Source organism: Mus caroli, unplaced genomic scaffold (assembly GCF_978045245.1).
Source record: "Mus caroli unplaced genomic scaffold, Mus_caroli_1 scaffold_7, whole genome shotgun sequence".
Lineage (NCBI taxonomy): Eukaryota > Metazoa > Chordata > Mammalia > Rodentia > Muridae > Mus > Mus caroli.
The window spans coordinates 140,605,932-140,632,194 of NW_028227262.1; the positions used below are offsets into that span (position 1 = coordinate 140,605,932).

A 26,263-nucleotide genomic window follows, 5' to 3' on the forward strand; every position below is an offset into this window, starting at 1 on the left:
ATGACTTATACAGCAGATCCTCTCCCTCTTTGCTTCAGCAATTACTTTTTTCATCAGCAAAGGCCACCTCTTTCCTCTTTCCCTGTTTCTAGTGTCACAGTTGACTGATACACCATCTTACGTGGTTCCCACTTACAGATCTCCTTCACGGTTATTGTCTGCAAATGTCAGCCCCCTGATACAGCTGTGATGTTTTCTGTAATAGAGAATTCACTTAGGGTCAGCCATTGGAAGCAGGGCTGCAGCAGGAGAGGGGAGTGAGGCCTGTATAGACCCCTTATGAACACTTTGAATTTTCTGGTTTATTTTTACCTGTTTTTCAGTGTCCCTCTTGTGAATTTGACCTTGGACCTCAACTTAGATGAGTTGATGCGTTACCTTCAATTTTGGAACGTAGTTACTTCATCTCAAAACAAAAGATGTGCAGTGTCCTATCTCTAGACTTCTGTGAAAGAGAATATCCTTTTTTTTTAAGTTCACATTTTTTAAAACATTTTTATTAGATATTTTCTTTATTTACATTTCAAAGATATCCCCTTTCCTGGTTTTCCCTCTGAAAACCCCCATCCCATCACCCCTCCTCTGCTCATCCACCCACCCACTCCTGCTTCCTGTCCCTGGCATTCCCCTATACTGGGGCATAGAGCCTTCACAAGGCCTTTCCTCCCATTGATGACTGACAAGGCCATCCTTTGCTACATTTGCTGCTGGAGCCATAGGTCCCTCCATGTGTACTCTTTGGTTGGTGGTTTAGTCCCTGAGAGGTCTTGGGGTACTGGTTGGTTCATATTGTTGTTCCTCCTATGGGACTGCAAACCCTTTCAGCTCCTTGGGTCCTTTCCAGCTCCTTCATTGGGGACCCTGTGCTCAGTCCAATGGTTGGCTGCGAGCAACTGCTTCTGTATTGGTCAGGATCTGGCAGAGCCTCTCAGGAGACAGCTATACCAGGCTCCTGTCAGCAAGCACTTCTTGGCCTCAGCAATAGTATCTGGGTTTGGTGTCTGTATGTGGGATGGATCCCCAGGTGGGGCAGTCTCTTGATGGCCTTTCCTTCAGTGTGCTCCACTCTTTGTCCCTGTATTTCCTTTAGACAGGAGCAATTCTGGGTTAAAATTTTGAAAATGGCTGGGTGGCCCCATTCCTCAACCCGGGGCCATGCATAACCTCTGGATATGGTCTCGACAGGTTCTTCCTCCTCTCTGTGGGGTATTTCAGCTAATGTCATTCCTGACATGGGGTCCTGGGAGCCTCTTGCTTTCCTGGCTTCTAGGATTTTCTGGCTGCTACCCAAGTTCCCCATCCCCCATTGCTACACACCTCTGTCAATTTTCTGACCCTCTGTACATCTCCTCCATCTCCTCCAATGCCTGAGTCTGCTCTTCTTTTCCCCCCTCCCCTCTTCTCTTCCTCCGAAATACCTCCCATCCTCTACTTCCCTTGAAGTATATTGTTCCTCCTTCTAAGTAGGACTGAAGCATGCACTCTTTCTTCCTTCCTCTTGAGTGTCACATGGTCCATGAATTGTATTCTGGGTATTCCACTCTCTTTGCATAACACCCACTTATCAGTGAGTACATACCATGTGTGTGCTCTTTCGTGACTGAGTTACCTCACTCAGGATGATAATTTCTAGATCTATCTATTTGCCAGCAAATTTCATGAAGTGATTGTTTTTAATAGCTGAGTAGTATTCCATTGTGTAAATTACCACATTTTCTGTATCCATTCCTCTGTTGAAGGACATATGGGTTGTTTCCAGTTTCTGGCTATTATAAATATTTGCCTGGTCATTTTTACCAATGGTGGGTAAAGCCACCTAGATAAAAAGATTTGGAGAAGCACAAGTTTTTGGTGTCATCTTGGACATACTAGCTTTTACTGATATTCAAGAACAGTTTAGAAAGCATTAAAATATATTTATTTGGGGAGGTTATTTTTAATGTTTTGTGGAATCATTATTGTTAATTATGCCCTGTATACTAATGCTTGAGTTAATATGTGAATAAGATGATTATTTTTTACTATACTAAGACCCTCGTTAACATGAAATACAACTTTAGCAGTGACTTGCATCGGTAAAGGTTAATAGAAACTCAGCCATCTCTTAGCTGCTTTGAATAAGGTCAGAAGTCTGTTTTCCTCATGGAAGATTTTCTGACTCACAAAATTAAGGCGTGATCCTGCCTCACATTTACTTGTGAATTTATGAAATGTCAGAACAACATTTCAGGGGATATAAAACCAGAAATAGAAGCTACTGAAATGTTCAAGTAGTTGTAACCTTACAGAAATCTGAAGGGTAGCCCTGTGGTTTCAGGGGAAAAAACACGCACTGAATCTAGTCAAAACCATCTTCATTTGTTTAGCCTGTGCAAAGATGGAAGGTTGAGTCAACTTCCCATCCTCCATGGCACACTCCCCTTCCCAACCATGGGAAGATGCCATCTGACGAGCCAAGGTTTTAAAACCAGAAATACAATTAATTATGCTTGAAGAAATTGTTTCTATTTTTTCTCTTTTCTTTTTTTTCACTGTTCTCATTGAAACTAGTTTAATATTTATACTTAAAACACACTTCTAGTTATAAGAAATTATAAAATTCACAATTGACAGACAAGAGTATGACAGATAAAAACCTAGGATAAAGGAATTGAAAACATACTCTTACCAAATGAATTGCAGATACTCAGTTCAGTTTTACTTTGATACCTAGACCGCCTGATACTTTTCTACAAGCCCAGAGACCAGCATTGCACACCCAGGCTGGTTAACTTTCTCTGACTCACATGTCCCCACTTCAAGACGAAAAGGGCTTCATTCCATAATGTCTGTATTAGGACTGACATTCATTCTGAAGTTACACACCAGAGAAGTGGACTCAAGGTAGGCTGAATTCAGGTCATTTGAAAGCAACTAGTGGTTCTAACTAACTGCAGAAAAGCTAGGTACAATAGAGTTTTATAGAGTGATTGCAGAGCATGTAGGTTTGGGCTTATGAAAGAAACGGATTTTAAAACCTGCCCAGTGGCTTAAGACTGGTTACACACACCATAATTCTATTGCAGAAAATTTTATTTCCCTTCAGATACACACATACCGTTTGCCAGACCATAACCATTAATTCTTAGAGACTTGGCTCAGAAGCAATGTAGCACCCTAGCTCTGTTCCTTCACTTCCATGTCTCTTTAGCACTGGACTCTTTCTTGTCTTGTCATGCATTTTCTGTGGCAAGCCACACTGGCTGTCCCCTGACTTCAGGTCTCCCTTGCAGCAGGATGCACACGTGATATATACTGATATGCCATTTTTACAGAGGCTTCATTGTAAATGAGGCCTTTCATTCCATTATGGAATAAAGCTCTCCCCTTCCCTTTTTTTTCTTGAAGTGGGGGACACATGAGCCAGAGAAAACTAACCAACCTGGATGTACAGTGATGGTCCCTGGCCTTGTAAGCATTAAAAATTATAGGCGGGTCTGTATTTCATCAGATGCAGAAATCATTGCTGCGAGGCTTACTGTTTATGTCCCTTGAAGAAAGAAAGGTGGTTGCCAAATACTTGGCTAGACAGTGATGATCATAGCACACATCCAGCTTCAGGATTGTTGAGATGTGAACAGATTCACACCGCAGATTTGATGCTATGTGGTCTAGAGATGCTGGTGTTAGAGAGGAGAGGTCTTACCAAGCGATACTTCTAGCAGGCTACCTTGTTCCTACATGGTATGTGGTTACAGAAAGAAAGGTGGTGCACTTCCTAAAGAGACAATGGTGATGGGCATGATAGAACTGAAGAGCTCTGAGATGGTAACATTTTTATCTAGAATGGATACATTTTGAATACACTAGAAAAATTAGAATGTTGAGTCTGTAGTTCAAGGCATGGTAGCATAAAGCTCGGTACACACCCACGGAGTCAGTCTCTGTCCTCACGGCCTTCATCTAACAGAAAAGCCTTCCGTTTACAAGAGGACCCTCTGCTGCTGAACCTGGATGGGGGATTATAAGCATGAAGGCTCTGCGGGAAACATGACACACTTAGAAAGTATCCCTCGTAAGGAAGCTACTTGCCTTCAAATATTGTTGTGGGTTGATAGCACCAGTGTGTAAACTGGTGATCAGCCTGCCTTTTTTCTTGAGTGTGGGCCCAAGAACTTTAGATTATTATTGTTTTATTTTCTTGTAATTTATATATAATCAGAAGGGCCACCAGCTGACATCACTGCCGTGAAGACTCATAGGAAAATGGTCTAGACCAGAGCAAGTGTTCATCACAGTTGAGGGCAGCCTGCTTGGAATGAAGATGTCCTTTTTCATATCATGTTGTCAAGAAGAATCCAGTATGGTGGTTCAAGGCAGCAAGGCTAGACTGACCCCTTCAGTGTGTAGAATTCTGTGAGCCTCAGACTATTGGGGGGATGAGGGGAGACAAGACTTTTAGGACAAAAACAAAATAAGACTTTTGTTTATGCCTATACTGTATGGTTATTTAAAGTAATTTTTAAAAGACAAGTGGAGTAGTTAATGTCTTTTACTCGTTCATAATCAAGGAATCATATCAAGAGCTCACTACAGAAAGCTTATATAAAGAAGGAAAATGGGCATAATGAATGAATAGAACCCTAATACAAAATATAAAGTGCCCCCACTTCCCTGTCCTGGGTTCTACCCACAAGGCATAATGTCCTCTCAGCCTTAGGCAGTAGGTTGGAGAAGCTAGGCTTTTAATGCCTGACCTTGGGCAGTGAAACAAACATACTGCCTCATGGTAAAGTGCAGCTCAGAAAATCCAAGGGGGGCTAGGGTGGTTGTCTTAGGATCATGCACACGGCAGGCACTAACCTCTGAGCACAAAGGCGATCCTCACGTTTGCCTCTGTCTTAGAGCAAGAACCCACTGCCCAGGAAGTCATTACTACCTTTCTAGGATTGTTTTACTAAAGTTAAAACTTATACTTCATTATTAACTCTCAGAGCCTTTGAATAAGCTCTGTCTTCCTCCTCCTCTTCCTCACCACCACCACCACCACCATCATCATACGTGAGCTGCTTTGCCTTCCTTGAGAAAACAAAACACAAAAACAAGACAAAACACAGATGCCCTTCCGGGCAAGGTGGGCTGATTAAGATACGGGTGCCTTGTCTTCATGACATCATTTAAAGTCTGGGAGCAACTTGCTACTGTTGATGACTTTGCTCTCTTTTGTGATGATATGTGTTTGCAGAAGAATTCACAGATGTGCAGCCTTTTGGTCCTATCATATGAGCCTGTTCAAATTCATGTCTTCTGATTCTCCAAAGTATGTTTTTATATCTGTCCTTACTACTAATTGTATCCTCTCTAGTACTGTAATCCCTAACCCCAGGAGGCTGGTGAGTATTTAATGTGGCCAGCCTCAATTGAAATTTAATATGTGGGTAAAATATACAGCATATCTTGGACTTATTACAAAAATATGAATGTGAAATATATCCTGGAAATTTTATATTGATTACCTTTTCGAGTTGTGTTTTTGGAGATGTTAGGTTAAATATCAATTTTTTAAATTTCACTATTACCTTTGACTTTTTTTTCTTAAGCTATGGCTATCAGATCATTTTTAACTACATTGTAGCTAATAGTGATTTTTTTAATTGGGCAGAGCAAATTTAGATGTCATGTCACTTCATATCAGAGCCATGCCTGTTTCTTGGTAATTACTGTATCATAGTAATGTTTGCTTAACTAAACTATTGAGCAGAAATGAAAGGGTGAAACTTTATGATGGTTTTAATTTTATTTTGTCTATTATTATTGGTGTGGGTATATGGGAGAGCAGGGGAGAGGCATGGGCGGAGAGGTAGGTTGACAACTTTGTAAAGTCGATTCTTTGTGTCAGTTCTGGGGATCAATCTTGTGTTGTCAGGTTGGTAAGGCAAACATTTCTACCTCCTGAAACGTATCATCAGCCCCACAGTGATTTCTAACTACTGACAATGGCACTGTCAGTTTAGAAAATGATATGGCAAGATGGGATAGGTTAGGTCTAGAAGTTCTAAGATACTTATTAGTTGTCTTTGGTGTGTGGTGTCTGAACATGTGTAAAAGAGATGCAGACTCTGACTGTAGCTACGCTAGCATGAGATATTTAGATATACCTGCATGGTTTAACCTATTTGATCACCCATAAATTTATTGCTCCATGCCATGTTGGTTTAAGAAAGACCCATTTCCTGAATGGTTTTCCTTGCATTTAGCCATGATTCTTAGACTTTAGTTTGTTTAGAAATCACATTAATATGTAAGCTTTGTTGTAAGTATAGGCCTCCAGACCCTAGATCAGGAATTCTAGTTCAGCAAGGGAGGAGCCTTGGAATCTAGAGTTCACCCCAGAATAGCTCAGTGCAGTGACTTGGCCACAACACTGGGGGACACTGCTGTATAATGTGTAATCTGGAAATGTTCGGGGATTCTGTATAGGAGAGGCAGTTTGATGAGTGATATTTGTTGTTGGTATAAAGAACTAAAGTGGATATATAGTTTACTGACCATAATTAATCAAAAAATGTTACAGCAAAATAGTCAACAGAAGAATCAAAGACCATCTATGGAATGGAAAAAAAGATTGCAAACCATGTAGCTGTAATGTTCAAAGAACTCAATAACAAAAAATGTCCAATATTAAAATGGAGAAAGGTTTGAATGGATCTTTTTCTAACCAAAGTAAACAAATTGTCAGCAAAACTAACCAAAGTAAACAAATTGTCAGCAAAACTACAGAAAAATGCTCATCATCCCTGATAATCAGGAAATAGCAGACTAAAACCGTAGGAGCTGTCAGCTAGTGCTTAATAGTGTGGCCTTTGAAGAAACTGGATGCTGAAGGGCCAGGATGTGGAAAGCTTGGGCCAGATGTGCTCCTGGAGACCTGCAGAAACTGTTGTTGACTATTCAAAAAGAAAAGAAAAGAAAAAACTACCATATGAGTTAGCTATCCCACTTTTGATTATAAGTCATACTTATCCAATAAAGGGTCTTGCGGAGAGGTAGATGATGCATATGTTCACTGCATCAGTATTCATAGTGGCTAACTGTGGGAGTAACCTGTCAGCGGTGCATGCATATATGCAATGGACTGCTGCTCAGTTTTGAAGGGGAGGGAAGATTGGACTCTATGATGCTACAGGGCACTGTGCAAATTGAAAGGAGCCAATCACGAAACACAAATACTACATGGTTACACTTACAACGAGGTGTCTAAAGTTATCAAATTCACAATCAGAAAGTTTAATGGCGATTGCCAGGGCCAGACAGGGGCTGGTGGAGAGTTGCCAGTTCAGCTGGGGGTGAGGCTTCAGTCATGCAAGATAAAGACATTTTAGAGACCTGTTGTGTCACAGTCTCCTGCAATATACTGTCCTGTACATGTAAAAAAAAAATGAAAAAAAGTTATCTCAGCCCACAGAGATGTGAGCTTGATCCCAGGCCCCACATAAAAATTCAGGAATGGTGGCACATGTTTGTAATCCCCTCTTTGGGGAGGAAGAGACTAGGGGTTCTCTTGTCATTCTCAGGTCTCAGTGAGAAGTCCTGTCTCACAAAACAAGGTGGACAGCTCCTGACATACACATGCATATATACATGTTAATGCACACACACCTGCAAATACACACCCCAAAAATGAGATTAAATATATTTTACTCTAATAACAAAAAAATAATCACAAAGTATTAATCCCTTAACAGTTCATGGTAAAGCAAACTCAATGAAGGAGTACAATAATTTCATTTTTTTGGAGCATTTTATGGTGATTTTTGTTGGGAGTATTAAGTGAATGTACCTTTGGAGTGTGTGTGAGAAGGGGGGAGTGGAGGGAGAGAGAAAAGAGAGAAGAGAGAAAGAGAAAGGGAAAGGGAAAGAGAAAGAGGAGATAGAGGAAAGAGGGAGAAGGAGGGAGGGAGGGAGGGAGGGAGGGAAGGAGGGAGGGAGGGAGGAAGGGAGGGAGGGAGAGAGAATGTGTAGCTATTCTGTGAATACACAGAATGATCACAAAGTGCACTTACCTTGAATAATGTTCTTGAGGCAACCTGACTCAATACTTGGATACTCTCCATAAGGAAGAGAGAGAGGTATCAATGAGTTACTGTCATTTCAGATACTAGGAAGAGTCTGTTCCTCCTTCTTATTCCAATACCTGATTTAAATACTCAATACCATTCTCTTAAAACATTTTTAAAGAGAAACAATCAACAACTCAAAATAAAAACAAAAACGAAAACACTCCTGTAACTTTAAGGGTGCTGGCCACCACACTGGCCTAATTATAGTGATCAGTTGATCTGAAGGGCATCTAGAAGTGTTAGCACACATACTAAATGCCTGCTTGGCAACCAGAGGTCTTACGTTGGGCCAGAGGCCCTTTGTTTCTCAGGAAAGTTGAACTGCTGTTGGGCAGCAGGTGAGCATTGCCTCTGGGGCTGGCCTGCTTCCATGAGGTGAGGCAAAGACATAGGTGACTCCCATATTCTCAAGAACTAAAAATACATAACTGTCCTGATGTATATATCACCCCTGCTTCTGCCCTCTTAGAATCCAGTTCTGTCCCATTGGTCTTGGTGGGGTGGGATTTTTGTCTGTCTTTGTTTTTACAACACGAATCTCTCTCTCTAAGAGCTCAAGTATGAGGTGATTCAAGTGTAATAAACAGGCATAACCTGGCAATACTCACCGTGTGTCTTAAGCAATGAGGATATTCCATGTACAACCGAAAGCACTCTGCGTCCCTCTCAAACCATATCCTGCCCTCTCCCTATAAAACAGCATATGCACTCCATTAAAATGTATAATTTTATGTTTTATGTATCAGTCAAAATAAACTTAACTTAAAATTAACTAGAACAGGGTAATAAGCCTGGACCAGTAAGAAAGCTCAGCGAGTTGTGCTTCTTGCTACCCACCTAACAACCTCAGTTAGATCTACAGAACCCAGATGGCACAAGTAGAAAATTTATCCTCAATGTCCTCTGGTTTTTTTTTTTTATGCGAACACCATGGCATGTGCATTCACACACACACACACAAAATGTATGTCTTTATAATAATTGTAATTTTAATGCTTTAACATGCACTGTTGGTGCAAGTCCATTTTCTGGCCTTATGACAGCTAGACCCGTTTATTTGGCGGTATTTGTTTATTTTCAAGCAACTGTATGTTTTATAGAAAAGATGAGTACTAGAGACATTGAAGCCTACCTTTAAAAATAATCATGTGATATTGGTGTGTGTCAATGCTATATAGTATTATTTCATTATTTTAAGCTTACCTGCCTTTATAACCACCATCATGCCTGTTCATTTCCTATGCTTCATTTGGGATATTCACTGTACTGGTACTCAGCTGGAACCATTTTTGACACCAATATTTGACATTATTGTAGAATAGTATTTGGTCCCTATCATGCAGCTAGATCTGAGATACATTGAAAATATATTTTTTCAAATTAATGTATAGTTTATAACGTAGTTTATAACTGTTCCTTTATTTCAGGTTTAATATAACATATCCTATCATGATTTTTCTCTGCCCCTTCTCAAATCATCGGCAGTAGAACAGAGAAGAAGACATGTCAGGACACAAATGGTAAGGAATTTGTTGCCTTTTTCTACATTGGATGATGTTAAATGCACACGGCATTGTTTGTGCTCAGTAAATGAGGCTGAAATGGAACAATCAAGCGACTTTAGCAGTAAATAACCAGCTAGCCAGTGCTAGTATGTCTTGTTTCAATATCTCTGCTAAGTGTGGAATAAAAACCAAGTAACAAAAGTATTATATTCATGTCATTTGTATTTGCTAAGAAACTTACTTGGATATTAAACCTTCTCTTAGGAATCTAAGGATAATTTTCTTACCACCATTTCATATAACCTAATAGCTTGATGCATTTTTGCTACTTTCTTGCTTATAACTTCCACTGTTGGAGGCAAAGTGTTATGTAGAGTGGCTAAAGAATGGTTGCACAATCATCCGCTATTCAGTTTCATTAAATTGTAGACACTACTTTATCACTTGTGAACATTCAGAAGTCAATCACAGTTGGACATGGTATTCATGTTAGCTCTATAATGTATATGCCTATAACACATCTAAGCATCATGTGAGCCTCTTAGAAGTCCTTTAATTGGTATGTCTTAGTTTGATGAACCTGTGAGCCACCAAACAACTTGGATGCTGTTAAGTTTCACCCCTTTAATTTGTGTCATGAAAAACCAATAAGTAGTTTTGTTTTCATCTGTTAAAATGGCTATATAAAATATACTTTTTAATTCTTCCCTTCTTACCAAGAAAAATATCAGGGTCAAAGCTCTCTATACCATCATACTTGAAACTTCAAAAGAATTTTTTATATCTTAAGATATAGTAAATTTTACAAAATTATTTAACAAATGGATCTGGTACTTTATTTCCTTGCGTTCTTTTGGACACTCACCCAGCAGTAGCCAGATAGTTTTATTATAGTCCTTCCATCTTGCTACGTATGTGTGTGAGCTGGGCTCTGTCTCATTCCCCTCACAGTGACTGACATCTCCTGGCATGCTCAGTAGTTAGCCATTTGAAAACTGGAATGTCCCAAGATTTGGGTAAGCCCTTTCAGTACTTCTCTTTGTGGCTCGTTGAAGAGACATTGCAAGAGCTCGTTTTTCATTCTGGGTGACTTTGAGCAAGATCCTTAACATTTTGAAACCTGAGGTTCCCATTTGTTAGGTGACGGGTGCTTACTAGATTTCTACAGCACCATCCTCTTTTCTGCTCCAAATGGAACTTTTTTTTTCTGTTGATCTATGATCATTGACAAAAAGAAAAAAGAAAGGGTGAATGAAAGATCCAATATAAAGTCCACCCAATACCTCATTTTTTTAGATTCTCGTTTTCCTGAAATAGTCTCCTATTTGAGCTAGATCCTTCCAGTCTTTTAACTGTGTACATTATGCAGAAATGTCATGTTTTTCCATACATGGTATAAACGTTTTGCCTAATTTTTTCTAATATGAAACCAAAATAAATCTCTTTGCTAATGAAGAAAGATAAGAAGTAAACACACTCATATGATCCTACCTCTCTCACTGAAGATAAGATTTATTAAGGATGTCATCAGACAGGTGATGTTTTCTGATGTTTTAAAACCGAACATGTAAATTGACATTGTACATAAACATAATGAGCTTACAAATTATGAGTATAAATCAAGTTTGAGATACGGGCATTTTGCTTCAATATTATAAAGCAGCTCCTGCTTTGTAACATCAGCTTGGCACATCTAATGTGCTGATGGGCAAGAGTGGAGGAGACTGGAGTTTTAGGGACCCTGTGTGGGCCTTTGCAGCTAGACTGAACCCAGTGGCATATAGACAACAAGGAGGAGGGATGCAGCAGCAACAGCAAACCTTCTACCTGTATTCGGGGTACGCTGATAGCTTTAATGGAATCTGGTGCCATTCCCAATCCTGATTCTAATTCTTCTTTCCATAATTTTATCTGCTTTTATTAAAGTTTTTTTAAGGAGTGGCTTCCTATCTATATTTTTTAACATTTATGCTGAAGAATTTAGTTTTTAACACCCAGAGATCTGTAACAGATTGTAGGATTTAATTTTTTGATTCTATTGTTCTAAGAACAATTAATAGCAAGTCTACACTCTTAAGAAAGTTTGCAGTGCACAGTCAGTATTGTTAATTAAAGGTCCAGAGGTAGCAGCTGATCTCCTGAACTTACTCGTTCAGCATAACTGAAGCCTTCTGACTTGATTAGGCATTCTCCACGTTTCCCTTCCCCACTCCCCACCCCACCCCCTAACACAGCCACCATTCTTCTCCCTGACTTCCAGTCTGACAGTTTCAGATGCCTCTGTAGCAGATTTTAGACATGCTATTTTTCAGCCCCTTATCTGCTCTTCTGCTGTCATCCGACTGCAGCGTAATGGAGGTGTGGAGAGATGTGCTGCTGTCTGTCCTTATCGCTGACGCACCAGGTTGCCTGAGCCAGTCAGTTAGCAGGCTTCCTAGGCATCACTTTTTTCATCCCCAGGAGGAGTATGTCCAAACTAAGATATACATGTATGTTCTTGTCAATATTCAATGTCTTGATTTTCTTAAAAATTCTTTCTACAGGGATCTATTTTGTATAATAATTTTTTAATAGCAGAACTAATTTTTTTCTAATAGTATTTTTTTATCCATTTTACATATGGATCACAGCCCCCCTCCTTCCTCTCCTCAGTTGCACCCTTATAAATTCTTCCCCATATTGCCCCTTCCTCTTCTCCTCAGAGAAGGGGGAGCACCGCTTGAATATGTCTCCTGCCTGGGGCATCTAGGCCCAGGCACATCCTCCCCCACAGAGGCCCAAGCAGGCAGTCTAGGTAGGGAGAAGGGGATATAATGACAGGGAACAGAGACCTAGACAGCCCCTAATCCATTTATTATTAGAGGTTCTGCATGAAGACCAAGCTGCACATCTGCTACAAATGTGTAGGGGCCTAGGTCGAGCCCCTGATTGCTCCCTATGGTGGCCCAGTCTCTATGAGCCCCCATGGGCCCAGGTTAGTTGACTCTGTAGGTCTTCTTGTAGTGTCATGGACCCCTTCGGCTTGCTCAGTTCTGTCCCTCACTCTTCCACAAGATACTCGAACTCAGTAGGCTGTGGGTCTCTGAACCTACCTCCATCCACTGCTGGATAAGCCTCTTAGGGGACAGTTATGCTAGGCTCCTGTCTGCAAACATAGCAGAGTATCATTAATAGTGTTTGGGGTTGGCTCTGTTACATGGGATGGAACTCAAGTTGGGACAAGTCACTGGTTGGCTGCTTCCTCAGCTTCTACTCCAAATTTAATATTCAATAAAATTCTTAATTTTTTTGAGACAAGGTTTCTTTGTCGAACTCACTTTGTAGACCAGGCTGGCCTCGAACTCAGAAATCTACCTGCCTCTAAAATTCTTACAAAATTAAGAATTTTCTAACTCTAACTTTTAAAATTGTGAAGTAAGTTAGAATTCATTGATTTCCATGGCATAATAACCCCATAAGAGAGCATTTGTATGTTTATCAATAATGTAAATGTACATTAGAACATCATATGTAGCTAAGATACTCTGTAGTCTAATATCTCAGTCCTTGAAAGTCCTCTGAAAACCATGAGTAAGATAGTTCTCTACTGTTCTTAACAGTTATTCCTGGGAGTTGCAGGACCGGTTTGCTCAAGATAAGTCAGTTGTCAATAAGATGCAGCAGAAATATTGGGAGACCAAGCAGGCCTTTATCAAAGCCACGGGGAAGAAAGAAGATGAGCATGTGGTAGCCTCTGACGCAGACCTGGATGCCAAGCTAGAGGTAAGTTCTCCATAGCTCTTAGCTTGACCCAGCAACGCCACCTTCGTGAGGAACATCTAGGATCAGGTCAGTTCAGTACTTCCATATATTTTAATCTAAAAACTCCCCCTTGCATGCCTCTCTTCATGGGTTGTGTTTTCAAGCACTAAGTTGGAATGCATGAAATATCATAAATTTAAGTAAGCATTTGTTGCAATGCCAAGCACAATCAAAGATTTACTCGTTACATTTCAGAAACCACAGTTGAACACTCAAGCCAGGCAAATGTTTAGTTAACAATAAATAAAATGACCTGTAAAGTAGATTCTAGAAATACTGGGACTAAGCCATGGAAAATTCTAGAATGCATTAACTAAGCAGATATTTAGTTAATCTGTGTAGCAAGTGTTTTAATATCAGGTTGATTACTGGGTTAGTATGATGAATAAAAGGCCTGCTGCATTATTGTCTTGCTGAACATTTTTGCTTTTAGTTCTCTTTACAACTTGAAAGCAAACATCAGTTCTGTGAGTGACAGGGCACTGGAAATAATAGTGTGGTCAATGGATGATAGTCTATAGGGTCTCTAAGTTTACTATGGCAGCTAAAGTTAATGAGCTGAACATTAATGGGGCTGCGATTAAAAGCTCAAAATTTCCAAGCCTTCTCAAGAGCCTTGAAACTTTAGCCATGGTTCAAAGCACATACAGGGTAGCTGTCAGTTATACAGGATGGCCTTTTGTGTCTATGAATCTGAGGGCAGAGGCAGATCCAGAGAAAGCTGCAAAGCTTTGTTAGGAGATATGGGCTGGCCTTGAGACCGTAGATGCCCTGCCCTGCACAATGGGATCTGAGCTACTGTTGCCTTTGTAACAAGAATCCTTACTTGTTCCAGCTACTATGGGGGTTAAATTAGATATGATTCCAGTAATGCATAGTATTGACTGAGTGTTTGTCATGTCTTGATAGCCTAGTACCTGAATGCTCCTGATAGACCTGACCTCTGCCTCCTTCCCCTGGGCTCCCCTCCCCTACCCTCCCCTCTCCTCCCCTCTTCTCCCCTCCCCTCCCCTCCCTTTTTCTCTTTCCCCTTCTTTTCCCTTTTCTCTTTTCTCCCATTCTTACACTACTCACACCACATTACAGACACTAAGGTCTTTTCTCAGATCTCTCGGTATAACCAGCTAGTTCAGGCTTGTCAAAGCCATTTCCGTGCTCTGCCTGGACACTTTGCCCTGTATCTTTCCTTGACTGACTTGATCTCATAGTTCTCACATCCTAAAGGTGAAAGTCCCTGGCTCCGACTGACTGCTCACTGCCACAGGGCCTGGCTTCCTTTCATATAGAGTACTTATTTCTGCAACAGAAACCCCTCTGGTGGGTAATGCACTATGAGGTGGGGCTAAATCCTCTCGTGCGCAGTCCTTGGAAAAAGTCTCAGGTGTGAGTTTGTTTGCCTGCCTCCTTGCCACTAAGAGGTCAAATTCCAAGTTAGCTCTTACTCACCACTGTGCCCCCAGCCTGTCCCAGGCGCAGTTTCAAACGGAATGACTGTGTAAATACTCACTCTATGTATGTTAGTGCAAACAGTCTCAGCTCTCGACCATTTCTCTCTGCCACTGGGAATTGTGAAATAGAAGCCATGGGGTGCTGCTTCTGAAGGTTCACCTTGGAACAGGGTAGAAAGAGGAAATGTCTTTTCTGATATTTGTATTGTAAATACAGTTTAAGCCATTCGAACCTGAAGCTGTTTTTTTTTTTTTTAACAATCTACTAAATACAAACATTTATCCAAAAAGTAATTAAAGCTTGCCATAGTGGTAGTCCTGTAATCCCAGGAGGTTGAAGCAGGAGGATTACCCATTTGGGCTTCACAGCAAGAACCTGTCTTAAAGACATAGTAATTTGATATTTAACTTAATTTACTACTCTCTTAAACATCTGGAGGTCCTTGCAGCAGCACTTTTATTGATGCAAGTATGCTTTCATCTAAGTATCTGCTGTCATAGGCTATGCATCCAGCAGATCTGGACTTAGTGTTTTGTCTACCCAAGGGATTTCTGTTGCAAAAACATTAATATAGGTACAGATTCGTAGAGAGAGTGGGTTGACCAGTTAGAACATGAGAATTATATGCAAGCTGTCATGGAGTGCTCTTACACTGGATGACCTGCAGAAGGCTAATTTACTCTGCTGGCCCAGAAACTAAGTCCCCATACGAAGCTTTATTAGGGACTGTGGAAATGTTTGGTGCATAAACACATGGACCTGAAGTTAGATCTCCAGCACTCATGTGAGTAGAAATTCTTGTTGTACACGCCTGACAGCACTAGTGTGATCCCCAGAACCCATTGCACTAGGGAGAACTGACTCCTCAAGTTATCTTCTGACCTCCATCTGCACAGTATGTTACACCATACACACACACACATACACACACACACACACACAATACATACATACATACATACATACACAATAGTATTGACAAATCAAGTCAAATTTTAAAATAGGATTTACCACAAAGGAAGTTATACAACATTGGCCTCTACCCTCCTTATATACACATGCAAGACATTGAGAAGTTAATATATAAATATTATGTTCAAGTTTAGTTTTTTAATAGCTTCCAGGACTCAGTAGACTATTTCAAAGATGGAAATGTTTTCTTTGAATATAAGTGCCTAAACTCACAGAATGAAACATCCCAAAGCTGTGCATTTTATCGCACCTAACCAATACCTTGATTTTTTTAAGAGGTCAGTAGTAACAATGGACCACATCATTACTCTTGGGTTCAAAAGTTAGAATTAGAACATCTCTGTTCTTACCCAGATGGCGTGTGGCCCAGAACACTGCTATCAGGTGTTGGCAAAGAAACAAGCTGATGTTTTCTGATTTTTTAATTTCTTTTAATGGGGAAAGACTTTCTTTCGTTCTTTCTTTTTTCTTTATTTCTTTCTTTCTTTTTTACCTATACAGGTTGAGGATGTAATTTAATAAATAAGTAAATTTGTTTCTTCATAAATTTGGTCATATGTATTATGAAAGGTTCATCTGTTTTCACTCAAATATTGAAGCACTTTATGATACCAAGGCATATTTTTATGTTAGCACAGCCAGAAAACTACAGGAAGAGGAAGAGCCTTGGCTTGCCTCATTGAGCGGCTCCACAGAGGCAAGATGTCTGTCAGTTTTTGTAATTGAGACGTGACTGGGTCTCTGAGTTCATGGGTAGGGATTTGAGAAAGTATGAAGTCTATCAAATTAGTCAACTTTCTGTGACTCCAGCAGCCATTGAGAGTTACAAGGAGAAACAGGTTGATTTTTGGTTCAGGGTCACTCAGCCCCCTCGCTATTAGTGGTAAGATGAGGTAGCTTATTGTGACAGAAGTGCCTGACAGAAGAAACGTGTATACTGTACAGCAGCCTAGAAGCAGAGAGAAGGCTGGGCTCCTAATACCTCTTCAAGGCCATGTCCTCTGTGGGCACACTTCCTTCCACTGAGCTCTGCTCCTTATAGGTCCTGCCACTTCCTATAGGCACACAACTAGTCTTTAGCATGGGGCTTTGGGGAGACATTTGCTCTCCAAACCAAAACATCTCTTCTATTTTTCAAGAGTGCTCTCAGTTTCTGAGGGAAAGAACAGGATTACACTATCAGTCGGGCTTCCCGAAAGGAACAGAGCTGACAGAATGAGTGTATATTTGAAAGGGGGAATTTATTAGAGTGCCTTGCAAGTATTTATCTAGCTCTGGTCTGGCTAGTTCAACAATGGCTGTCTCTCAAAGGAAGTATCAACAGTCCAGTAGCTGTTCAGCCCACAAGGCTGTCTGTCTAGGCTGATCTTCAGTCTATATTAGAGCCATGAAGAAATAAATAGGTTTGACACCAGCAAACCTAGGAAAGGAATGTAGTATAGATAAAGTTGCTTGTGAACATGAGGGCAAACAGGAAAAAGCAAAAATTTTCTTCTCCTGTGACCTTTTATGCCACCAAAAAGTATGGCCCAGGTATAGGGTGTTCAACTCAAATGATCTAGTCAAGAATGTTCCTCACAGGTGTGCCCAGCCACTTGGAGTTTAGTTGATCCCAGATGTAGTCAAGTGGACAACCAAGATTAACTATCACAATGACCAAGAATGAACTCAAGTTTAGTTAGAATCTTTTCAATATAGTTCTCCTGCCGTTTCCCTGGTTTTCTTCATCATGGTCATAGTCTAGCATGAGGTTATCTCACAGTGTATTTTATGATATTGTTGGGAAATAGGTAGTGGTGTTTGTTCTTAGTCTGGTACCATTTTAACGGATGTCTTCTTAATAGACAACATTTGGCCAGTTGATTTTTGTTTGCTTTATCCAGTTGCTTACATATATGGTAAAAGACATTGAGTTCATAAAGTAAGTTAAAGTCTTTATTTAAATATGACACTTAGCCTGCAAGGCCACCATTTTTTGCAAAAGGCAGTAAGTGCTGAGGATAACAAATTTGTTAGAATGAATATTGGCTCTCTGTTGTACCAAGCCCTCTCATTGGGCCCTTCCTTGAAGTTTTATTTTTCATCTGTTATTTCAAGAGTCTGGGAGAAATATCTATTCTGTAGAACTTACCATAGATCATAGAGAAGATCAGTTTCAGTGAGCACAGATTTAAGGGCATTGATCATTCGCTGGATGTTTCAGTACAGATGACACCAAACACACTTAGCCATGTATGTCTTTCAGCAGGAAAATAAAGTATTGTGCTTCTGTTCTTCCTTGCACCTTCATACTCACTGGTTCGCGTATCTTTCTTGCACTGTTGTCTGTCTCACAGCACTGTATTGTGTTTCCTTGCAGCTATTTCACTCAATCCAGAGAACCTGTCTGGACTTGTCCAAAGCCATCGTGCTCTATCAAAAGAGAATATGTTGTAAGTATGGTTTCAGTGTGCTATTGAGCCAGTAGTGAGAAAGAGCAGGATATTTTGCCTTAGCATATCATTTAATAAATTCAGGTGCTACTTGGGGTGGGGGGGGGACACATCTTTGTTATTTCAGGTGGGAAGAATGATTATACCGTTGATTTACTTAGGCTCTTTTCAAAGCAAGAATCAGACTAGGAAGATTTTTTTCATTCAACCATCCATGAATGCAGACATGCCTTTCACGTGCTCCATTATAAACATTCCTTGAATTTTATATCTTGGGAATTTTGATTAGGAGTTAATTTTTATTTGATTTCTTTGGTTATTTTATGTCTGTTTTTGTTTGTTTTTGTTTTGTTTTGTTTGTTTTCTTTAAATGGCAAATAGGGACAGGAAGCACAATTAGCTAATTCACTGAATATATTTTGTCACCAGAACTTCCCCATGAACATTTCTTATGTTATCTTATAATATTCGGAGTTGAAATTATGTCCCAACCTTGGGGCTGGAGAAATGACTCAGCCATAGAGCACATGTTATTCTTCCAGAGGCTCTGATCTGAGTTTGGTTCTCAGCACTCACACTGGGCAGCCCATAAACACACATAACTCCAGCTATAGCAGATATAGCACCCTTTTTTGGCACTTTCTCTAAGGAGACCATGCAGTGGACTTCTGGTTGTGGCAGCAGGGGCTGGCTATTAGTTGGTGGGTAGGCCATGCCATCACAGTTGGGAAGGGAAGGGAAGAGTTCTCTGCTGCTTAGAGTGATCAAGACCCCAACTTTGAAGGTAGACTAGAAATAGAATCACCAGTTTGTTAGTGTTGCTATGAGGCTGCCATAGAAAGAAATGTGGTAAATCTCTATGAACAGACATGGGTTGATTTTAAAGGTAGCATTCTAAATGAAAGAAAACAAGATAAAATTCATATAACTCGCTGCCTTTCATGCAGAAAAAGTGGGATTGATAAAATATAAATATGTAAAAAGAAGGACACACAAAAAATACAAAAAGTATGTACATTGTGCTGAAGAAATTCAAGAAATTAGCCACAAGTGAAAAGAATTAGATCCCAATTGAACGAACAGTGGTGGAGAGTGCTTGAGAAGAGGAGGAAGGAGGAAGAAGAGGGCCTCCTGGAGGTGGGGGTGTAGCTTTACCTCAAAAAGTGCACATTGAGTCTGACTCTTAAAACCATAGTGTATTTTACACACTCACAAAATACCTAAACCAAGACACCGGGGTGGGGGCAGACAGAGTGGAATACAGACAGTCACTGACTGGCTGAATTGCACTGCAGATAACATCACTGAGCTGGGCCGATGAGAAGAGAACTAACCTCATTAATGTAGAGGAAAGTGTTTTTAAGAGGACAGTAAGGCTAAACACAAGAACAGGAGCAGATAATCCATTTACTGATCCTACGTAAATGGGTGAGCTTCCTAAAGCGACTTTACGTAAGGTTAAACAACTAAGTGTGCTGTCGTTGAGAGCCTGCTTAAAAGCAGCTGCAGATCAGGGAAGAAGGAGCAAACACAGGGGTTGTATTGGAACCTGGTCAAAAGAGAGACCCACCATGAGCAGTGCCTTGGGGAGCTGTGAGGGGCTCCAGGAAAAGGCAGAGGATGTTTTACATCAGGTGCTTTTTGTTCCTTGGATTGTTCTGGGATAGTATTTCGTACCCCCGTGACAAATATTTAAATTCAATTTATAAGACATGTTTATTCTTGTTGGATAACATAGCTACAGGACCCAATCTGGTTAGTATACCCTAAACCTGGATGTGGTCTTCTGTATGGTTTCCATGCTTTCCCAGATATAATCTATAGCATGTGCCAGGCAATTGTGTTTCACTGGTCTGTCCTGAGAAAGTTCTGGAAAAGGCTGCTCTGTTAACGTTTACTGTGTGCTGGCTAGACGTTATTTACATGTTTTTCTGATCGCGTTTTTCTGATTGTGTTTTTCTGATCTTAGTCTTCCTTGGATTGTCACTTTCTTTGTTACATTTGTGTATAACAGTGCAGTAAAATGGATGTAAGATTATCTACAGCATTGGACTGTAGTCCACCCCTTTCTTTCAGGTCCTCAGATCGCAGGTCTAGTAGACAAGATCTACACAGGTTGGTCAAAAGTCAACAGGGTCTAATGAAGCCATTGCTATTAACCTGTGCAGATAAACACACACAGAAAGGAACTCAAATGAGCATGTGTGCCCTGGTTGGAGCATTGCCACTTTCCTGTCTTGAAGCATCTTGAGGCACCAAGAGCCCATAGCACTGAGTGTTCCTATTGCTCTGTTCTTGTTTTCAAAAACACTTTTCCACTCCTTTGGGGAAATGACTGATTTCAGGCCCAGTACAGGGAAATCGAAGATGAACCTGGATTGCCTTGCAGGGCCACAACCTAAGAAAGTCCTTGAGAAAGGATGGGGACTTAAAGGACACAGAAGCAAGCCACTACAATTTGACCAACAAAGTAATGATAGTAATAAACTGTAAACCGTAAGGAAAATGACTTCTGTCTGTGTCCCTGTGGAGATAGATGCACAGGTAGACAGATGGATGAGTACCTGCCATGGTGTAAGCTGAAAGATAAATTAAGTCCTTTCCTTCCTGGTCTAGTTTGTGTTGCTATGATAAATATTAAGACCAAAAGCAACTGGGAGAAGGGTCTCGTTCATATAAAACAGATAGTCATGAAGGGGAGTCAGGGCACAGGCCTGGAGACTGGAGCTGAAGCAGATACCAGGGAAAGGCTACTTATCCCCATGCTCCTTTCTCTGGCTTCTGTTCTGCTAGCTTTCTTGTAGAACCCAGGACCACCTGCCCAAGGGTGGTACCACTTCCACATTAATGTGGGCTTGACCCTTCTACATTAATCATTAGTCACAGAAATGCTCCCTAGGCCAATTTGATAGAGGCAACTTCTCAACTGATATTTCCTCTTATAACTCAGGGATATTGTTATGAAATGTAATGTGTATGGGAACTCTATATCTGATGGGCCCATGCCAAGGTGTCCCCCTGAGAAATTACACCACACAACAGATGTGGTATTAAGGGGGTTTATCTGGGGGAAGTAGGGGGTGAGAATCTAGAGAAGGGGTAGAAGCAGACATGTTGACAGGCAGGCAGATAGGAGCAGAGCCATGAGGACAGAGAAGAGGATGGGGCACAGAGGACAGAAATGGGAAGAGAGAGAAGCTGGCAGGGGGAACACATGGAACAGAGAAAGCAGGAGTGGGTGGCAATCCTTTTAAATGCTGCCTACCAGGTGATGGTGGCAGGTGATGGCATAAGCCACTTCTAGGTCCCTGGGAGGAACCTAGTAGAATCCCTGTAAGCTAACAGCTATTCTTAGAAAGCGTCAAAGTCTTAAAATGCTAGAGTCTGAAGAACTGTCAGAGCTTGAAGGAAATGAAAGAGATTATCTCATTGATGTGTGTGATCCAGGACTAACTTCTGAAACCAACCAACCAACCAAACAAACAAACAATAATGGAAAATCTGGTAAATATTCAAGTAAGGACTGTTGAAAGGATTGTATATATGTTAATATTCTAGTTTTGAACCTTGAGCCGTTCAAAAAAAAAAAAAAGGAGGAGAGGAAGCCAGGGAAGGGTATGTCATAATTCTGAATACTGTATCCTTTAATTCTACCATTATTTCAAACGAGATTTAACTAATGGTAGATTAGATCATACTGACACTTGCTCTATAGAACACTATATAAAATTTATCACAGTTGGGAAATTAGGAACAGTCTAGCCCCAGCTCATCCCTTGGGCCCATTTGTTTTGCCCCCAGACCTCCACCCCCCACCCCCGGTTGTTTGTTAGTTTGTTTATTTGCTTGTTTGTTTTTTGAGACAAGGTTTCTCTGTGTAGCCTTGGCTGTCCTGGAACTTACTTTGTAGATCAGGCTGGCCTGGAACTCAGAAATCCGCCTGCCTCTGCCTCCCAAGTGCTGGGATTAAAGGTGTGCGCCACCACTGCCTGGCTGCACTCTGTTTCTACTGCTTGGAACGTCCATGCCCTAATAATACTAAGAGTGCCTCCCTTTGCCATTTAGAACTTGGCTGCTGCTGCAGCCTTCCCTGGCTATCCACTCTAAAGCAGTCTCTGTCCTACTCGGTTTCTCTGGCATTTTTCCTTTTGTGTCTTGTGTCTGTGATTATGTGTGCTTCATTTTCTATCTCCTGCCACTTGAATGTGAACTCTGGAGGGGTGGGGACAACCTATGTCGTCTTCATCATGACTGGATTAGTTGTAAACGGACGCAGAGTTGATTAAGACTGTTAGAGAACCTGGTTTCCTAGCTCTTCAGTTGCTTCTCTATCTTTAAAGGACACATCTGAAAATATAACCGGCAAGGGAATGTAAGTGGGTTTTTATGTGAAATCTTAAGATCCAGTTAATTGGACCTTTTGAACGAGTGGAGACTTTGAATTATCTAATATAAATGTTGCATGAGAATGACCATCGCCAACCTTGACTCTGACGGATCTCAAGGTCTCTGCAAAGCACTGCCAATTAATCAGAGGCAGCACAGGAAACCAGGCCTGTTTGCCACCAGTTTGATCCTTCAGTGTGTGAAATGACCAAAAATTATTCCAGGATGCTTCAATCTACTTAGATTATTTGGGAAAGACGTGTGTCACCAAGTGTGTATTAGTATTCTGGACTGGTTTCTTTTGGCCTAAAGTTAAATGTGTTTGTTTGTAATGTGACTTGAGTCTTTAAGGGTGTTTTGTTTTGTTTTGAAGTCGCAGTAGCCAGCTGCTTTTAGAAGCTAAAAATGGGAAGTTGCTCTCCATGGAAAGCAAAAGGTTGTTGGTTGAATTAGAAGAACCTCATATTAGTCAATGAAGAGAAATATATATAGCATTGAAAAGGAAATCTTACAGACATTTTTTAAACTACATAAAATATGGCATGGATATGAAACAAGCATTTAAAATGAAATACAGTGTGCAGTAACAAAAAAATGCAGAAGTTAAAGCTAGTACAGTTTCACAAACATTCAGTTAGTGCCACGAAAATATGGTTTTCTGCTATTCTGGACAGAAAGAAAAGACAAAGAAGGCAGAGTCTCATGGTACAGACAGACACAGGCCCATGCTCACACACTCTGACAGCCACCCAACTGTGCCAAGGGCAAATTCATGAGCCCAAAGGGCACTGCTGTCCAGAAAAAAAAATGGGACTGACCATGTCTCAGCCAGAGGAAGCCTTTAGCTAGGCTTGGATCTGTGGTGGTTCTGTGAACTTTATTTATTTGGTTATTTTTGTTTGTTGTTAATCATGGTGGTAGTTTGTTTGGTTTTGGTTTTAATTAGTTTTGAGACCAGATCTCTTCTCTGTAGCCTCGACTGACCTCAGTCTCTCAAGCCCCCAGCCTCTACTTCCTGAGCTCTGGGATTATAAGCATGCCTTATCACAACAGGCTTTGGGAATTTGGATCTTGAGAGAGAAGTATGAAAAGAGACATTGGTTATCTCATTTTTTAAAAAATGGGTTCCAAACTCCTGCCACAGGTCTTTCTGCTGCAGCGCAAGAACTGTAGCCACATGTAGACAAGCTGCAGTGAGTTCTTTAGACTTGTGATTCCTATCCAACTTTGTGTAGTTGTTGGAGAGATTGATACTAATAATGGGGTGCAAGTTGAAGATTAGGGAGCCTGATGGGTTAGTGAAATAACTCAACCTTCAGATCACAGTGGAAAACAGTTTTGTTGAGTATGGTGCATATACAGTGCATGAAGAACTGGCTGCAGGAGATGAGTTATGATCAGGGGCTACATCACTTCCCCCAAATAAACCCCCTTATACCAGAGCTGTTGCATGCTGTAAAATGGACAGGGATTCTAGTGACACTTCAGATGTGGTTATAGACACAGATGATATATGTATGCACATCTATATCCTCAGCATGTAGGAGGTAGAGGCCAAAGGATGTGGAAGGATTGGGAAGTTGAGGATAGAACTAAAAATATGGTTCTGTGAGTAAAAAACAATTGTTTTGGAAGCAAAGCATGAAAATAAATTAATAAGAGGACTTCAGTTCAGATTCCAGGACTCAGAAAGCTGGGTATGGTCCATGTGTACCTGTTACCCTACAGCTGGGTAGATTGGGAGAGGTTAGGAGGTAGGATTGGGAGGATTTCTGGGGCTTTCTAACCTCTAGCCTAGTCCCATATTTAGTAAGAGATTTTTCTCAAGGAAATAAGGCACAAAGTGGAAGAACCGAACACCCACCCTTCTTCTCTGGCCTCAGTGACTAGTGCGCATACACCGTACACGTTACCAGTGATGTAGCTCAATGGTAGAGTGCTTGTGATGCAAGCACGCACACTTCTGTGTTTGTGGCTCTGACGATGGTGGATGTTTGGGTCCTTTCTGGTGGTTTCATGGATGTTCGGGTTATATTGAATCAGTTTCTAGAAAAGAAAAAAATGTTGCTATTATAAATAATGGCTCTGATCATTTTTGTGACTCCTTTGTTACCTCCTGAGAATGCACTCAGTAGTACTCCTCATGGTACAGGAGTGATATCAAAAGGATCATACAGTTCCGTGACTTTTTTACATTTTCTACCAAATCAGTCTGTAGACGGTGGCAGGCATGTGCCAAATCACTGTCTTACTAAATTGCCCCATCTGCCCTTGGCTCTAAAAATAGTTTAAGTAGAGCCAATCCAGATTTGGTTCCAGCTCTGTATTTTTAAAATTTGGTTTAAAAATTGGTTTACCTGGGGGCCTAACACATCTTCTGTCCCCACTTCCAACACCAACTTGCTTCCTAATGGTTGAGGGATTTGAGATGATTTACAAAGGACAGACTGTAACTCAGGCAGCAGAGATCAGAAGTCAGCAAGAGAGAGTAATAGGAGGCAGCTAGCACTGCTTTCTAGGCAGCCACAAAAGGTCCCCACCGTCTGTCTGCCTTGAAAAACCCAACTCCTTCATTTCAGCTGGAGGCAGCACATTGTGGGCTCGATTTTCAGTACAGAGGTCATTTTCTGGTTCTGATTACAGGGCACCAAACTCACTGACAGATGTGTTCGAGTGAATTTGATCTCTCCTATTGTGAATGGACTTTAAAATGGTTGGGTGGGGGAGGTGGAGGGACTTACCTTGCAGCCTGCCACTTGGATTTAATTTCCTCCCATCTTTGCCCCAGAAGAAAGAGGGCCTTGTAAGTTGTCTCCCTCACTTTCTTGGTCATAAAAATCCTCAACTGTTCACCGCCTCTTTCCCTGTTTTCTTCACCAGTCTTGTCTCAAGAAGAAAATGAACTGGGAAAGTTTCTCCGATCCCAAGGCTTCCAAGACAAAACCCGAGCAGGAAAAATGATGCAAGCCACGGGAAAGGCCCTCTGCTTTTCCTCCCAGCAAAGGTGTGTGCGGCCTTCTTGGCAGCTCTGTTTTGGGAGACCCACAGAGAATCTGGGACCCGCTTCTTCCCTATGGGGAAGTTGCACTGTCTAGAACACTTTAGCCTAAGCCTGAGGAGCTCCTCTCTACTTAGCTGGTCCCCACTTCCCTCGGATTTAGAGAGCAGCAAGGATTTGTTTTCTGCCCTGGTATTTAATCTTGTTTGTCTTCTGCTCTGTGGGAGGCAATATGTATGCCAATCTTTGTGAGTGATTACATTTGACCTTCAAGTTGTTCATAACAATCAGGCTGATCCCCTTTCAAGCATTTGATTAAAGCAAGAGGCTAATGAGACCAGCTTGAAGAGTTCCCACTCTGCTCTCTGAGGGCTAATGAATGGCACAGAGGTAGTGATGTAGGACCACACCCCACAGGCCCAAGGCCAGGAGCTTCACTTTGGAGCCTGTTAAGAGCAGAATCTAGACCTGCCCCCACACCTACAAACTCTACCTCCTCATTTCAAATGGATCTACAGTTGATTCTGATCTACAGGAAAGTTTGACAGTCTCCAGTACAGAGGAAATTGTGACAGAGCTGATGAATTTCAAAACACAACCTCAACTAATGTATCTGACCTT

The 26,263-nt window shown here is 41.1% G+C and overlaps 1 protein-coding gene across 2 annotated transcripts in view; it reads left to right on the top strand.

The window, feature by feature from the left end:
• Ica1 (islet cell autoantigen 1) overlaps positions 1-26,263 on the top strand; it is a 136,941-nt gene that overhangs the window by 10,151 nt on the left and 100,527 nt on the right. For both annotated transcript variants that reach the window (XM_021164673.3, XM_021164674.2), the window contains exons 2-5: positions 9,527-9,619; positions 13,204-13,366; positions 18,186-18,258; positions 25,525-25,648. In XM_021164673.3, the coding sequence (XP_021020332.1) occupies positions 9,603-9,619; positions 13,204-13,366; positions 18,186-18,258; positions 25,525-25,648 (377 nt within the window). In that variant the 5' untranslated portion in view covers positions 9,527-9,602. The remainder of the gene's footprint in view (positions 1-9,526; positions 9,620-13,203; positions 13,367-18,185; positions 18,259-25,524; positions 25,649-26,263) is intronic.